The sequence below is a fragment of the Sarcophilus harrisii genome, chromosome 1 (assembly GCF_902635505.1).
Source record: "Sarcophilus harrisii chromosome 1, mSarHar1.11, whole genome shotgun sequence".
In the NCBI taxonomy this organism is placed as follows: domain Eukaryota; kingdom Metazoa; phylum Chordata; class Mammalia; order Dasyuromorphia; family Dasyuridae; genus Sarcophilus; species Sarcophilus harrisii.
This window is the reverse complement of record NC_045426.1, coordinates 675,762,132-675,777,725: the sequence shown is the minus strand read 5'-3', so window position 1 is coordinate 675,777,725 and position 15,594 is coordinate 675,762,132. Positions and strand designations below refer to the sequence as shown.

The following is a 15,594-nucleotide window of genomic DNA, read 5'->3' as shown; positions in this document are numbered from 1 at the left end:
AGGCTTTAATCAAAAAACCAAAAAAAACAAAAACATGTATAATTTTCAACATTGACCCTTACAAAACTATATAGTCCATTTTTTTCTCCCCTTTCTCCATTGCTTCCCCTAGATGTCAAGTAGTCCAATATATGTTAAAAAAAAAATGTAATTTTTCTACACATTTCCACTGCACAAGAAAAATCAGATAAAAAAGAAAAAAATCAAACAACGAAAAAGGTGAAAATACTGTGTTGTGATCCACTTTCAGGCCCCATAGTGCTCTCTCCATCACAACAGACATAAGTTTAGAGAATCCTTAGAGCAGGGGTCCTCAAAACTACGGCCCATGGCCAGATGCAGAAGCTGAGGATATTTATCCCCCTCACCCAGGACTATGAAGTTTCTTACTATAGTTTGGCCCTCCAATAGTCTGAGGGACAGTGAACTGGCCCCCTATTTAAAAAGGTTGAGAATCCCTGCCTTAGAGCTTATAGTCCACCTTGACTAAGAATCCCCTGACATCTGCCCTCAAAGCCATGAATGCACAGCTGCCCTCAGAGGCAGAAGGAGCTGGGTTCCAGTGCTGACATAAAGCTCCTGAGAGTTGCATAACTACAGGACTGTAGTGACTCAAGTGTCAATCTTTCTCTGGTGGAAAGTTTCCTCATCCAAGAATTTCCACTGCTAAATCCCAGGGACCAAAATAAAAATAAATTACTATGTAGGAGGCAGCTTTTAAGTGACCTTTACTGATGGGGGTCCAGCCCCAGCTTCCCAGTGGTGAGAAGCTTTCCTACTTCATTGTCGCTGCTGGAGGGTCAGGATGGATTAATGGGGTCAGTGAGATGAAGATAGAAACGGCAGCTCTGGCTGCGGCGCGTCCGCGCACTGGGGAGAGATGCTCCCTCCCCGAAGGTTTCCAGAAGGGGGACCGCCGACGGGGAGGCCGTCCCTCACCCATCCCTGCCTCCCTCCCATAGGTGCGCTCTGCCGCCCTGGATGAGATGTTCCACCACCGCGAAGACTGCGTCCAGCGCTACCACAAGGCCTTGCTGCTCATGGAGGGCCTGCAGCAGATCCTCACAGAGCAGGCGGATGTCGAGAACATCAGCAAATGTGAGTTAACTGCCGAGCAGGCCCCGGCCAAGCCTTGAGCGCCCATCTAAGGCTCGGCTCTGGACCAGGATGAGAAGCTTAGGCAGGACCTGGAGCCCAAGTCCAAGTTTAGTGCCATGACCACAATGGCTTACGGTCCTCCCAGAGCAATCCCCGGACTCCGAGGGGACGGGAAGACAGCCCTGCCCGGTTAACTTAGAATAGACAGTATAATTAAATCTGGAAGGGACATCTGACTATCCATTCCCACTCATGCTCCCTCGTACTTCCCTCTGACCCAAGATGACCCCACCAGCTCCCGAGACAATCAGTGGCTACCGTTTAACAGTTTCCCCTGTACGTATCATCCATTCTAACCAGATGGCGCACAATCTCCCTTTTGGGGAACGTGCCCTTGTACACGTGGGCTGTCAGGGACATCGCCCGCTGAATGTTTTAGCCCTTTTTTCACATTAAACTAAATTTCTTTTTATTCATTCATTCATTTTTTAAATTATAGCTTTTTATTTTCAAAATATACATGGATAATTTTTTGACATTCATCTCTACAAAACCCTGTGTTCTAATTTTCCCCCTCCTTCCCCTAATATATGTTAAACGTGTGTGCTTTCCCTATAGATATTTCCACAAACATCCTTCAGCCCTTCTTTATCCCTTCCCAGTAATAGTCTCCACTCTCCCTTTCCCCCCCACCACAGGCAAGATGTGCATTGAGCGGAGACTCTCGGCCTTGCTGTCTGGCCTTTGTGCCTGAGCCCCCAGACGGCTCCTCCTGCCCGCCCACCAGCCCTTTACACTTTGCGGGACGGCCGCCCGCCTGCTCGGCCCCTGTGGCTCAGCCCCTGTGGCCCGGCTCCCGGCACACAGCCTGGGCCGGACATACTTGTCAGGACAGAAGCTGTTGGATCTGTCTCCAAGAACGCACGCACCACGTCGGGAGCCCTGGGACCTCTGCCTCTCTCCCTGGAACAGCGACGGAGAACTGCAGTGACCGCACTCAGCCCCACGGGTTCGGCCGGCCAGAGATGGGGGAGGTCTTCTCTCTCCCTGGGGAGACCACGGAACTTCCGTCCCCGTTGTCCCTCGTCCTTTGAAGAGAGTCAAGCTGCTACGTTACTAACTCTTACCATTTCCAGGGATCGGGGCCCGCCGATGCCGTGTCCGTTGCGGGCAGTGGACACGGAGACACAAGGAGGGGACCCTAAGCATGAAACCCTGACATCAGGCCAGTTACTTTTCCCACCCCTCTCTCCCTCCCCCCTTTCCCCCTGCTTTCTGCCAGTCGATCACTTTCCAAAATGTCTCTGCCCGCACCTGGCACTCCAGTAGCAACCTCGCACCCTGCAGCTGGCCGGGCTGGAGCCGCCCAGGGTGGGTGGGGAAGCCTAAGGCCCGACTTCGCTGGGAGAACTTGGATGATTTCTGTGTGCTGGATCTCTTAATGCCAAAATGTGCGCATTCTCAGTGGCTTCGTGCTCAACACGCTCAAGTGAGAATGCACGTCATCTCTTGCTTTTAATCTGACTTTTAGGGGGATTTAAAAATTAAACAGCCAACTCACACTAGCTTTGTGAATCAGAAGGAGCACTTTACACACCGTGGTTGGAGAGGAGGACCTTTGATCACGCCTCCCGGGTTCCCCACAACCATACTGACTGCTAGAAAAAACTGTCGTCCTCTTCCCCCTTCCTCCCCTCACACCCCAGTTACTATATTGCACTACGAGCGTGTATATATATACATATATATATATAAATATGTGTGTGTGAGTGTGTGTATGTTGTGTGTATTTAACAGAACTGTATCCTGTACTTGTGATGGAAACAACAGATGCAGCACCGCAATGTGCCAGCTTGGGACCTGCCGTTCCAAGAGAAAAGATACAGTCCTTTTAATTTAATGTTCTTTTAAGGACAGACAGTATGAATATAAAGCCTCCAGGCTTTCTAATTTCAGAACAGACGTTGAAAAATCTCACACACTTCAGACCTAAAAAAAAAAAAAAAAGTGTTTTGTTTTTCTTTTTAAAGAAAAAAACTTTATATAGAGAGTTGTGTTTTTGTTGTTGTTGTTGTTGGGTGGGGTTTGGGTGGGGGCTAGGTGTGTGTGGGTGCTTGTGTGATTGTGTGAGGGAAAGCTCAATGTTTCTTTTCTGATGAGACTTTGGAGCCAAAATGATGCCATGGGTGAATGGCTGTTTATGTGCTTTTCTTCGTGTGACTGGCCATGGGTGCATGAGTGGAACGGAGGATGTCCATCGGTTGTGAGCTCCGTGGTCTCTCAGGTCTTCTCTGAACACAGGGTCCTGGCAGCAGTATTGTGTGAGCCCCTGAGGGGCTCTTGAACCTTGGGGTGTATGTCTGGAAGGAGGGGGCATTAAAGACCACCTCGTGTCCGCGGACGCTTGCGACTCCAGACATGACAGGATGGGGTTTGGGTTTGCACTTTCTGTGCCATTAAAAAATAATATATGCAAGAAACTTCCCTAAAGCCTATGTTTGGCCCTAACATTCAAATAGGGGACCTTCCTGCCTTGCTTTCCAGGAACAAATTCACTGACAGACCTTCTCATGGGGCCCTTCAACTTTTAGGGGTTGTCAGGAGCCAGTTGATAGGAATATGATGAGCATGGCCTGGGTCTCCTGCCTCTCCCCAACCCACAAATCCAGTTTCTTGGAGACCCCCATCTCGGGCATATAGTGGGGCCTCCCCCACAGTCCTGAAAGGCAGGAGACCCCAACTCAGGTATAGGGCCCATTGTGTGCTTGAGATAAAGCCATGAGTTGGTCAACCTGGAACCCATTTCCCATCTGTGCTTCAAGTTACTTGAATGTATCACAAGAGAACCCCATTCAACCTATAGATAGACCCATTGCCTTCCCCCACAAGTGGTTTACAAATTTTATATGTGTATATATATATACACACATGCATATATGTATATATGATTCACATAAGTGTGTATGTACATGCACATACATGTATCTCTGCACACATTTTCTCAATACTTGAAATTGTTTGCCACTGCTTGGATTGGGGGAGGGGGCGGGCACTCTTTCCTTTGCCATAACCTTGGCAACATTTTCACCAAATTGCATGTAGTGTGTTAAGGAACGCTTTCCCTGCCGATTTCCGATTTCTTGCTTTGTTCCCCATCGCGGAATGCAAGCAAATCTCCACAGGGAAACACGACGCGGAGATTGTTACTGGCATCCTCCATTTTCCAGAGTTGTGTCTGTGGCCACATTTGTGTGTTAACTAGTGTCTTAATAGGTTTTGAGAGCCCTCGGCCTAATGATGAATGCATAGCTTCAGGATTGCGTGAAAAGGACATCCTGTTATTCTTTACGGTAATTAATGCCTGATATGTGTTTGTTGTGTTTTTTTTAAGGTTCTGTTTGTGTGATTCCTACCCCCCCCTTTTTTTTTTCTTTAAATTGTGTAATATCAATTTAAGTAAATAAACTGATTTGAAATTGTTGGAGGCTTGTGTATTTTAAGACTGCAGTGTCCTCCCACACTAGCTGTATGATGATGAGCATTTATCAAATATTACCCGTCTGGCCTTCATCCCTGCTGACAGCTTGGTGGGGAAGTAACTAAGTTTCCATAACTCTAAAAAGGGATAAGAACACCTTCCTCCAAGGCTATCAGATGAGATAATATTTGTGAAATATTTGATAGCACATAGTAGGCATTTTAAAGAGTTCCTGAGCGCCCATCTTCCATTCACCACCTAGATTTATCTTTGAATCAATCCTTAACTCTTGGCTCCCATTTCCCCCGGCATAGCCCATCAGTTCAGTTATAAATTAATTCTCCCTCAATAACTACTTCATTTTCTCTGCACTATTCACAGCACAACTACTATTCTTTAATAACTTATTGCATCCTGACTATCCTGCTTTAAGTTATATAAAGCACTTTACATTTATGATAGGTCCTGTTATTATCCCCGTTTTACAGACGAGGAAACGGGTGAGCTGGTTATGTGATATGCCCAGGGAAGTTTCGATGGCTAAAGCACCGAATCTTTCAAAAGGCCTTTCCCGATTTCTTTAGCGCTCCCCTCCTAATCCTTAGCCCCCAACAATATCTATTTTGAATTATGTTCTGTATTCACTTGCCTCTGAATATGTTGGATCCCAGCACTCATGTTCTCTCCCTGGATAACTGCCGTGGCCTCCCTATTGGGCTCCCTCATCTTTCTCCCCTCTGCAATCTATCCACCATAGGACCACCAAAATGATTTTTTTTGGAGGGAGAGGCAATTGTGATTTCTTAAAGTTATCTATTGAAATACATAGTCTACTCAAACTTTAATGGTTCCTTGTTATCACTAGTATAAAATGCAACTCCCCCTCTCCAATCTATCCTCCATAGACCACCACCATTATTTCTTTTTTTGAGGGGAAGGCAATTGTGATTTTTTTTTTCTAAAGTTGTCAATTGAAATACATACTCTACTCAAACTTAAATGGTTCCCTGTTACCTCTAGTTTAAAATAAAACTTCCCCTCTCCAATCTGTCTTCCATAGGGCCACCAAAGTGATTTTTTTGGAGGGGGAGGTAATTGTGATCAATTGAACCACATATTCAATAAACTCCAGTGGTTCTGTTACTTCTAATATGAAATAAAAATTCCAGTTTTGCATTTAGAGTTTTTTAGAACCTTCCTCTCCAGTTTTCTTACACATGACTCCCTTCTAGGCACCCTTAGGTCTAGTCATCCTAGCTGCTTGCTTATTTTATACCCCTTCTTCATTGACTTTGCCTTGTCACTGGACCTTGAAGACTGAAAGAGTCCTGCAGCTCGTTTGAACCTAATTTATAATTGAGTCAAACGACATTACTCATACTATTTTTCCCCCTTGAGTCAATCGGGATTAAGTGACTCGCCCAGGGTCACACAGCCAGGACAGTTAAGTGTCTGAGGTCAGATTTGAACCCAGGTCCTCCTGACTTTAGGGCTGGGGCTCTATCCACTAGCTGCCCCCTCAGTAAATACTATTTTACGGTACTAAGACTGACAATGGGATGCAGTGGGATGACCTTGCTATCTTGAATGGCTTGACCAAGCTTAAATCCGCCCCAGTAACTGCTCCCACCGCTTTAGTGGCCATTGGAACAAATTGTTCCCATCCCCTCATCCTCTGGCCCCAGAAGTCTTTGCTTGCTCGAGATAGAAATCCCCCTAACTCATCGCCTGGTTACCCTCAAGCCCATCTAAGGGTTGTGGCCCCTGCACCTGCTACAGCTTCTTGGAGCCCCAGGGGAGAGCTGCCAGGAGACAAGTTGGTGGAGCAGCTGCCAAAAGGGATGCTAGTCCTCCTTAAACCCCCCATATGCTCCATTAGAGGTTTGGAGGGAGTCAGGAGATGGAGATGAGGAAGAGAAACATTCCAAGTCTGGGGGATAAGCAGTAAAGATGCCCAAAGTTGGAAATGGAGTAACAGAAAGATCTGAGTTTGAATTCTGCCTCAGCTAACTGTGGACCCTTGATGGGTCAGCAATCTCAGTTTCCTCATCTGTAAAATGGGGTTGATAATAATAGGGTTGTTATGAGGCTCATGTGAGTTACCATATGTAAAGAGCACTTTACAGACTTGAAAAGTCTATAAACAGGAACGATTATTAAAATAACAACTTGCTTTACAGTTAGCCTTGATATGGCCCTTAGATGGTATTTTTCTTTCCTATAGAAAAAAGGTTTACCTTGTCCTCCTCTTGTTCTAGACCCTCCCAAAGTCAAGGCCCTTTCCTGGGTTCTGGTATCTTTATGCCCCCTCCCCAATCCCCCAATTCCTCTGGCTGAATCACAAAGGCTGATTCTGAAGTTGCTTTATTTGGAGAATCAGAGAAAACACCCTTAAACATTCAACTCTGCCTTTGATTTGAGAAATCTGCTTTGAACCCTTGAATCTGTCCCTTGAGGAGAGAAGAATTTCATGTTTATGTTTTCTTTTTATTCTGAACTCTGATCTCCCAGCCCACACCCTCCCTCCCCATCATTCCAGTGTCTGTTAAAAAATGCTGATCTGGTTGGTTCCACAAGCCTGAAGTTTGTCTTGAATTAAATGACCCTGGACAACAGGTGACTCTTTCTTGACTATTTGCTTTGTGGGGACTCTGTCTACTCCGTCTGTGCCCTCACCTCCTGGGCCAGGTGTTAAAACCTGAGGCCAGGTGATCCTCTGGATTTTTCTGGTGGGATCATCGGACCCACCTGCCTGGGGTAGCCTCCAAGAGCTGGTACAAACCAACTTCCCATCCCAAATAAAGACTGGCATTAACAGGAAGGGTGTTTTAACTTTTTATTTTCAAAACACATGCATATGATAATTGTGGAAATATGCAGCGAAGAATTGCACATGTTTAACATATATTGGATTACTTGCCATGTAGGGCAAGGAGTAGGGGAAAAGGGAGGGAGAACATTTGGAACAGGTTTTTATAAGGTTTTGCAAGGGTCATTGTTGAAAACTATGCATGTTTTTTTAATTAAAGCTTTTTATTTTCTAAACATATGCATGGATAATTTTCAACATTAACTCTTGCAAAATCTCGTGTTCCACATTTTTTCCCTCCCTTCCCTCCACCCCTCCCCTAGATGGCAAGCAATCCAATATATATTAAACATTTACAGTTCTTCTACACATATTTCCACAATTATGCTGCACAAGAAAAATCAGATCAAAAAGGGAAAAAATGAGCAAGCAAACAATAAAAATAAAGTTAAAATACTATGTTGTGATCCACACACAGTCCTCTCTCTGGGTGCAGATGGCTCTCTTCATCACAAGATCTTTGGAACTGGCCTGAATCATCTCAATGTTGAAGAGAGCCACGTCCATCAGAATTGATCAACATATAATCTTGATGATACCATGTACAATGATCTCCTGGTCCTGCTCACTTCGCTCAGCATCAGTTTCTGTAAGTCTCTCCAGGCCTCTCTCTATCCATCCTGCTGGTCGTTTCTTATAGAACAATAATATTCCATAACATTCATTTACCACAACTTGTTCAGCCATTCTCTAACAGATGGGCATCCATTCATTTCCAGTTCTTCGCTACTACAAAAAGGGTTGACACTTTTGCATGTGGGTCCCTTTCCCTCCTTTATGATCTCAGGTTTACAGACCCAGTAGAGACACTGCTGGATCAAAGGGATGCTGAGTTTGATGGCCCTTTGGGCAGAGTTAACAGAAAAGCTTTTAAGAAGGCAGTGACCTATAGAAGGCTCTGGGGTTATAAATATGTATAAATATAAATATCCAAATACCACGTCTTGGGCACAGAATGGGCAGGACCTGAAAATGACTGTGAACCTTAGAATAGGGCCACAAATAGGAGAGCACTAGGGGCTCCATCAAGGACTCCCACCTCTTGCTCATATTGCTCTCAGCAGGGATGAAGCTGGGTCTGGGTTTGGGTCCATTCCTGGGTCTAAAGTGGTTTATTTGCCTCTTCTACCCATTGTTCCTGGTTCTTCCTCCCAGGCCCAAATAGCATAAGTCTTATCCCTCTAATACATTCTCATAAATACCTGGACAGCAATCACATCCTTCCCTTGGATCCCCCAGTTCTATTTTCTCCAGACTAAACATTGTGGCCCCTCATGTAATGCAGTCCTTCACCAAACTGCTCACTCTCTGCTGGACACTCTGATTTATCATTTTCAGGCTCATTATTTATTAATCATTGGGTGGTGCAGTGGAAAGAGCACTAGCCCTGAAGTCGGGGAGGGTCTGAGTTCAAATCTGATCTCAGACACTTAGCACTTCCTAGCTCTGTGACCCTGGGCAAGTCACTTAACCCCAACTGCGTCCAACAAAAACAAAACAAACAAAAAAGCCAAGGGGCTTCCTCTGCTCAGATTAAATTCTTTTCACGGTTGGGAGGGGTCTGAACGAGATCCCTGAGAGTCAGTAACATCCTTCAAGAGGAAAACTGGACTTTGGAGGAAGGGGAGCTCTGAATGTCCAAGATATTGGTTATTAATCATCATTATTTACATATGGAGAGGAATGGAGAGTAATTGGGAATCAGGAAATCTGGGCTCTCTAGCCCATCTCTCCCACTGACTTGCGTGTGACCGTAGGCAGATTTACATTTACATTTGGAACAAAATTGAGGGGGTGAGGAGCAGGCGAGAAGGAGCTCACCTGGGGTGCAACAACTAGGATTTCCAGGATTCTGGGAGGTTTGGACTTGGCTGGATGCTGCGGGGATTTGAGTGTGGAAGGGAGGAAGTGTATAATCATGGAAAAACTACATTCTGGGAATAGTGCTGACAAACTGATGAGGGGAGGGTCCAGCAGGGAAGTCATTGGGAGTGGAGGAAGCGGACACCGGGTGGGTAGGAGTGTGGGAGTTGGGTCCATGGGGCACTCTATCCTACTTACCGTTCTATCTCTAGGCCTCCATCATCAATCTAACACAGGTTCAGCCTTTCTACTCCTGGAGTCCCAGAAGTTCTCGACATTTGCTGTTTTAATGACAGCGAAAGGGAAGATTAATTTATTCCTTTCTCCTCCCTTCCCACCAGAGCAAACCATATATTCAAAAAACAAACACTATTTCCTAAAATGCAGCAATTATGGCCCCGCAACTCCTTTAGACCATAGCTCTGTTCACGCTGGAGTTCCCTGAGTTGTTTTAAATTCCCATCTGGAGTGGGCAGTGGGCAGTAAATGGACTGGCTTCAGTCCCAGAGGAGTAAAGAACCCAGCCTACAGACTTCAAAGAAAGCTGGCGCCATTGAGGAAGTGAAAGGTTAGGGACTTTGAGATTTTCAGTCCCAGGAGGGAGGGTTTCCAGATTTAGCCTTTCTGAAACACATGAAAGTTTATTTCCCTTGAAACAGGAAATTGAAAAACATAAACAGCAAAAAAATAAAAAAATAAATGGGGAAAAACGTGTAGGCTGTGAATAATACCATCCACCTCCAGACATACTCCACCTTTCAAGCCTTTCAAGTCTGGGGCTGACCTAAGCTAAGCTGGGGAAGGTTTTTTTTGTTCTTTTGCTTGTTTTCTACCCTCTAGATTCCCTGGAAACATAAATCTTCTCAGCCCTTCCCTCCTTCTAACAGAAAGAGTTGTAAAGAGATCATGTGCCAAGTCAAATACCAGTTTGGTGACTCTAGGTGAGTCCCTTAGGTAAGAACTTTGAGTTGCTCATTTCAAAAAAAATAACTTTTTATTTTCAAAATATATGCAAAAATAGTTTTCAACATTGCAATTTTTTCCCCTCCCTTACTTCCATCCCCTCCCCCAGATAGCAAATAATCCAATATAGGTTAAACATGAGCAATTCTTCTATACATATTTCCACCATTATCAGGCCACACAAGAAAAATCAGATCAAAAAGGAAGAAAATGAGAAAGAAAAAAACCAAGCAAACAACAACAAAAAGATGATAAAACTATGTTGTGATCCACATTCAGTCCTCAGGGTCCTCTTTCTGGATGTAAATGGCTCTCTCCATTACAAGTCTTTTGGAATTGATTTAAATCACTTTATTGTTGCAAAGAGCCATGTCCATCAGAAATGATCATCACATAATCTTGTTGCTGTGTTCAGTGTTCACTTGGTTTAACTCATTTCACTCAGCTCATGTAAGTCTCTCCAGGTCTTTCTGAAATCCTCCTGCTGGTCATTTCTTACAGAACAATAATATTCCATAACATTCATATACCACAATTTACCCAACCATTTTCCAACTGATGGGCATCCGCTCAGTTTCCAGTTTCTGGCCACTACAAAGAGGGCTGCCACAAATATTCTTGCACATACAGGTCCCTTTCCTTTCTTTAAGATCTCTTTGGGATATAAGCCCAGTAGTAACACTGCTGGTCAAAGGGTATGTACAGTTTTATAGTCCTTTGAAGTCCCTCATCTGAAAGAGTGAATGGATGAAAAAGCATTCATAAGGCTTCCAGGAGTTTATATCTGTTGGGGGTCGGAGTGGAGGAGACCGGGAGGAAAATGCTGAACTCTGCATAGGGTGGGATGAGGGGAAAAGAATCTAAATATTAAGGGTGTCTCCTTCAACAGGTAAAGACAACTGCAGTGAGAATCTATTAAGAAAGAAAAAAAACCAAAGGGAAAGCTGCTGATGGCCTCCTTCCACAAGCCCTGTGAGCTCCTCCTGGTTCCCATCCTGCCCCTGGCAGTAGTCCACAGAGAAGTCGCCTCCCAATTTCCCAGCTGATTTGGTTTTATATAGTCCATTCTTGGGAGATTTCTATGCCGTTTGCTTCAAAATTCAAATAAATCTGCTAGTGTTGATGGGAGCACCAGAATTGCTTGGTATGGTTCTGGAGAGATGTGATTCCTAAGCAAAAAAGCTAAGGAGATAAATTGAATGCTGGGTCTGTGTATCCCTAGATTTAGAGCTGGAAAGGACCTCAGAGGCCATCTAATTCCCTCATATTACACATGGGGAAACTGAGGCTGACAGAGTTTAAGCCACTGTATATAGGCATCTAGGTAGCAACTGGAACAAACAGGAGCGATCTTCCTTGGTTCCAAATGCAATTTTCTAGAATTTAGGTTTCTTAACTTTGTTGTCATATTTTCCTGTGGCAATCAGGTGGAGCTTATGGATTCCCTTTTCAGAATCATGTATTTAAATGCATAAAATAATAGAAGTTTACAAAGGAAAGCATTTATGCTGAAAAGCAGCTATCAATCTCTTTTTCTTGTTGTGACTTGACTCTCCAAGCCCAAGTCACATTAAGAAAAATAGATAAACATGAAGTGAAGCTGGAGGAGAGAAGGGGCAGGATCCATCGCTCACCCAGGCTTTCTCTTTAGACCCCACCCCCACCTTGCTGTGACTGGGGGTGCTGTGTTGTGTGTTTTGTTCTGTTTCCTTTTGTCCTTCTCAGTTTCAGGTGCCAGTTACCACATCCTCCCCGAGAATCCTGGCTCTAAACTCATCATGTTCACTCAACTGAATAAAGGCACACGATAGGGGATTCAGAAAACAAGAGTGTCTCCCTCTCCATTCTGGGCCAATTGAATATATAAGCCCCAAAGGTTCCATTAGATATTTCCCCTCTGCTTCAAAATTGGATTTTCCCATAAATATGCATGGGGGAAGTTTTTGGTAAATACATTTCTTTTTTTTTTTTTATTTAATAGCCTTTTATTTACAGGATATATACATGGGTAACTTTACAGCATTAACAATTGCCAAACCTCTTGTTCCAATTTTTCACCTCTTACCCCCCCACCCCCTCCCCTAGATGGCAGGATGACCAGTAGATGTTAAATATATTAAAATATAAATTAGATACACAATAAGTATACATGACCAAAACGTTATTTTGCTGTACAAAAAGAATCAGACTCTGAAATATTGTACAATTAGCTTGTGAAGGAAATCAAAAATGCAGGTGTGCATAAATATAGGGATTGGGAATTCAATGTAATGGTTTTTAGTCATCTCCCAGAGTTCTTTTTCTGGGTATAGCTAGTTCAGTTCATTACTGCTCCATTAGAAATGATTTGGTTGATCTCGTTGCTGAGGATGGCCAGGTCCATCAGAACTGGTCATCATATAGTATTGTTGTTGAAGTATATAATGATCTCCTGGTCCTGCTCATTTCACTCAGCATCAGTTCGTGTAAGTCTCTCCAGGCCTTTCTGAAATCATCCTGTTGGTCATTTCTTACAGAACAGTAATATTCCATAATTTTCATATACCACAATTTATTCAGCCATTCTCCAACTGATGGACATCCATTCAGTTTCCAGTTTCTAGCCACTACAAAAAGGGCTGCCACAAACATTCGTGCACATACAGGTCCCTTTCCCTTCTTTATAATCTCTTTGGGATATAATCCCAGTAGTAACACTGCTGGATCAAAGGGTATGCACAGTTTGATAACTTTTTGAGCATAGTTCCAAACTACTCTCCAAAATGGTTGGATTCGTTCACAACTCCACCAACAATGAATCAATGTCCCAGTTTTCCCACATCCCCTCCAACAATCATCATTATTTTTTCCTGTCATCTTAGCCAATCTGACAGGTGTGTAGTGGTATCTTAGAGTTGTCTTAATTTGCATTTCTCTGATTAATAATGACTTGGAGCATCTTTTCATATGACTAGAAATAGTTTCAATTTCTTCATCTGAGAATTGTCTGTTCATATCCTTTGACCATTTTTCAATTGGAGAATGGCTTGATTTTTTATAAATTAGAGTTAATTCTCTATATATTTTGGAAATGAGGCCTTTATCAGAACCTTTGACTGTAAAAATATTTTCCCAGTTTATTGCTTCCCTTCTAATCTTGTCTGCATTAGTTTTGTTTGTACAAAAACTTTTCAGTTTGGTATAATCGAAATTTTCTATTTTGTGATCAGTAATGATCTCTAGTTCTGCTTTGGTCATAAAGACCTTCCCCTTCCACAGGTCTGAGAGGTAAACTATCCTATGTTCCTCTAATTTATTAATAATTTCATTCTTTATGCCTAGGTCATGAACCCATTTTGACCTTATCTTGGTGTACGGCGGTAAGTATGGATCAATGCCTAGTTTCTGCCATATTAGTTTCCAATTTTCCCAGCAATTTTTATCAAACAGTAAGTTCTTATCCCAAAAGCTGGGATCTTTGGGTTTGTCAAAGACTAGGTTGCTATATTTGTTGACTGTTTTATCCCTTGAACCTAATCTATTCCACTGATCAACTAATCTATTCCTTAGCCAATACCAAATAGTTTTGGTAACTGCTGCTCTATAATATAGTTTTAGATCTGGTACAGCTAAACCACCATCATTTGATTTTTTTTTCATTAATTCCCTTGAAATTCTTGACCTTTTGTTTTTCCATATGAACTTTGTTGTTATTTTTTCTAGGTCATTAAAATAGTTTTTTGGGAGTCTGATTGGTTTGGTAAATACATTTCTTTCAAATTCAGAACTTGTGATCTCTGAGGAAGCAGAAACAATTTTCTTTCATTGATTTCTTCTGTTTTCTTTCATTTACTTACTACACTCAAGTCTCCAAATGGACAAAGTTGTATAATCACACACACACACATATGTATATATATATTTATGTATGTGTGTGTATATTTATATATATATACTATATATATATGAAATCTTACATGTACAAACAGAATCATGATTATTCCCAAATTCAAATTTTGTAGACACAAAAAAAGTCATATTTCACAATGTTCTCCAAATATTTTTCCTTGTTAGGCTTGGCTTTGCAGAGCCGTTCGCAATCCACAAGTGAAAGAAAGACCAAAAACAGGCAAAGAAAAGCATCTATGGTCTTTCCCCTTTCTCAGATGAGAACATTATCCTAGGTGGAAACACTTCCATGATTCCTTTTACACCCAAGGTCATCCAATTGGGGTTTGGACAAAGTATCCCTTCCTGTACCAGATACACTCAGAAACTCGGGGGGTTTAACTCTGCCATAGGAGCTTCCCTCATAGAGAGATGTTCAGTGAATATTCTCTGAGTCCTTATTTCCAAGGATACCAGAAATGGCCTCCATGGATCTATACTACTGCCAGGACAAACTCTCCTATCAGGATCTTAGAAGACCAGTGGGTCAGTTAGACAAAAAGCAAAGATCGTCTGCCATTTAGGGACTGGAGGCACAGGCATCTCATCCTAACAAGGTGAAGAGTGTTTTACTTTCACAAAAGGCAGAATAGTAGAAGTCATTTTAAATATGACTCATTCCACTGAACACTAGCAATCTAGGGTCATCAAGTTCCTCACATTAAGCTTCCCATCAGTACTAATACCGGAGCCATCTGAATAGCAATACAGGATTTAAATATTAAAATCCTATCAAAACTCAGTCAATCCATAAATAACAAATTTGCAAATTTCTTCCAATGCAAGTGACTTGTGCTGTGTCTTTGAGCAGAGGGGAGGGCTGCTCTGCACCCTAGATTCATTTAATCACTGAAAATTAATTTTTACAAAGAAATCTTGACTTCCCAGGTATAAAAGAGGCAAGCATCTTAGCTCAGTTCCTATTGAGCTTTTTCCACTTGGGACCCCTTTTCACCCCAGAAATTTTTATATAACCCTAGATGTGTAGGTAAAACAGGTATTATGTAGGTAAAATGTAAAATAGGCATACAAATCAAACTTTACCAAACTTTAATTTTATGATTCCCTAAATTCAATTACATGATCTCATATGGGGTTTTGACCCACAGTTTAAGAAACTTTGCTACACCCTGAAGTCAGGAGGATCTGAGTTCAAATTTGAGCTCAGACACTTAACACATCCTAGCTGTGTGATCCTGGGTAAGTCACTTAACCCCAATTGCCTCAGCAAAAAAAAAAAAAGAGAAAGAAACTTTGCTATAGAGAGTCTAATCCCAGTTCCAAGTTCAAAACATTCTCAGATCTCAAGTCCCAAAGCAATTTAGCTTTTCAGGATTCCCCTAACTCACATCTGCAATGAGGCTCCAAGGTCCCTAAGACTCCAATCTCAGGTAAG

General features: G+C 42.8%; 1 protein-coding gene across 2 annotated transcripts in view; it reads left to right on the top strand.

The window, feature by feature from the left end:
• The window catches only part of ULK1 (unc-51 like autophagy activating kinase 1), a 50,362-nt gene extending 45,782 nt beyond the window's left edge, over nt 1-4,580 (top strand). For both annotated transcript variants that reach the window (XM_031948385.1, XM_023496950.2), the window contains 2 exons: nt 963-1,098; nt 1,797-4,580. In XM_031948385.1, the coding sequence (XP_031804245.1) occupies nt 963-1,098; nt 1,797-1,852 (192 nt within the window). In that variant the 3' untranslated portion in view covers nt 1,853-4,580. The remainder of the gene's footprint in view (nt 1-962; nt 1,099-1,796) is intronic.
• The last annotated feature ends 11,014 nt before the right edge of the window (nt 4,581-15,594 follow it).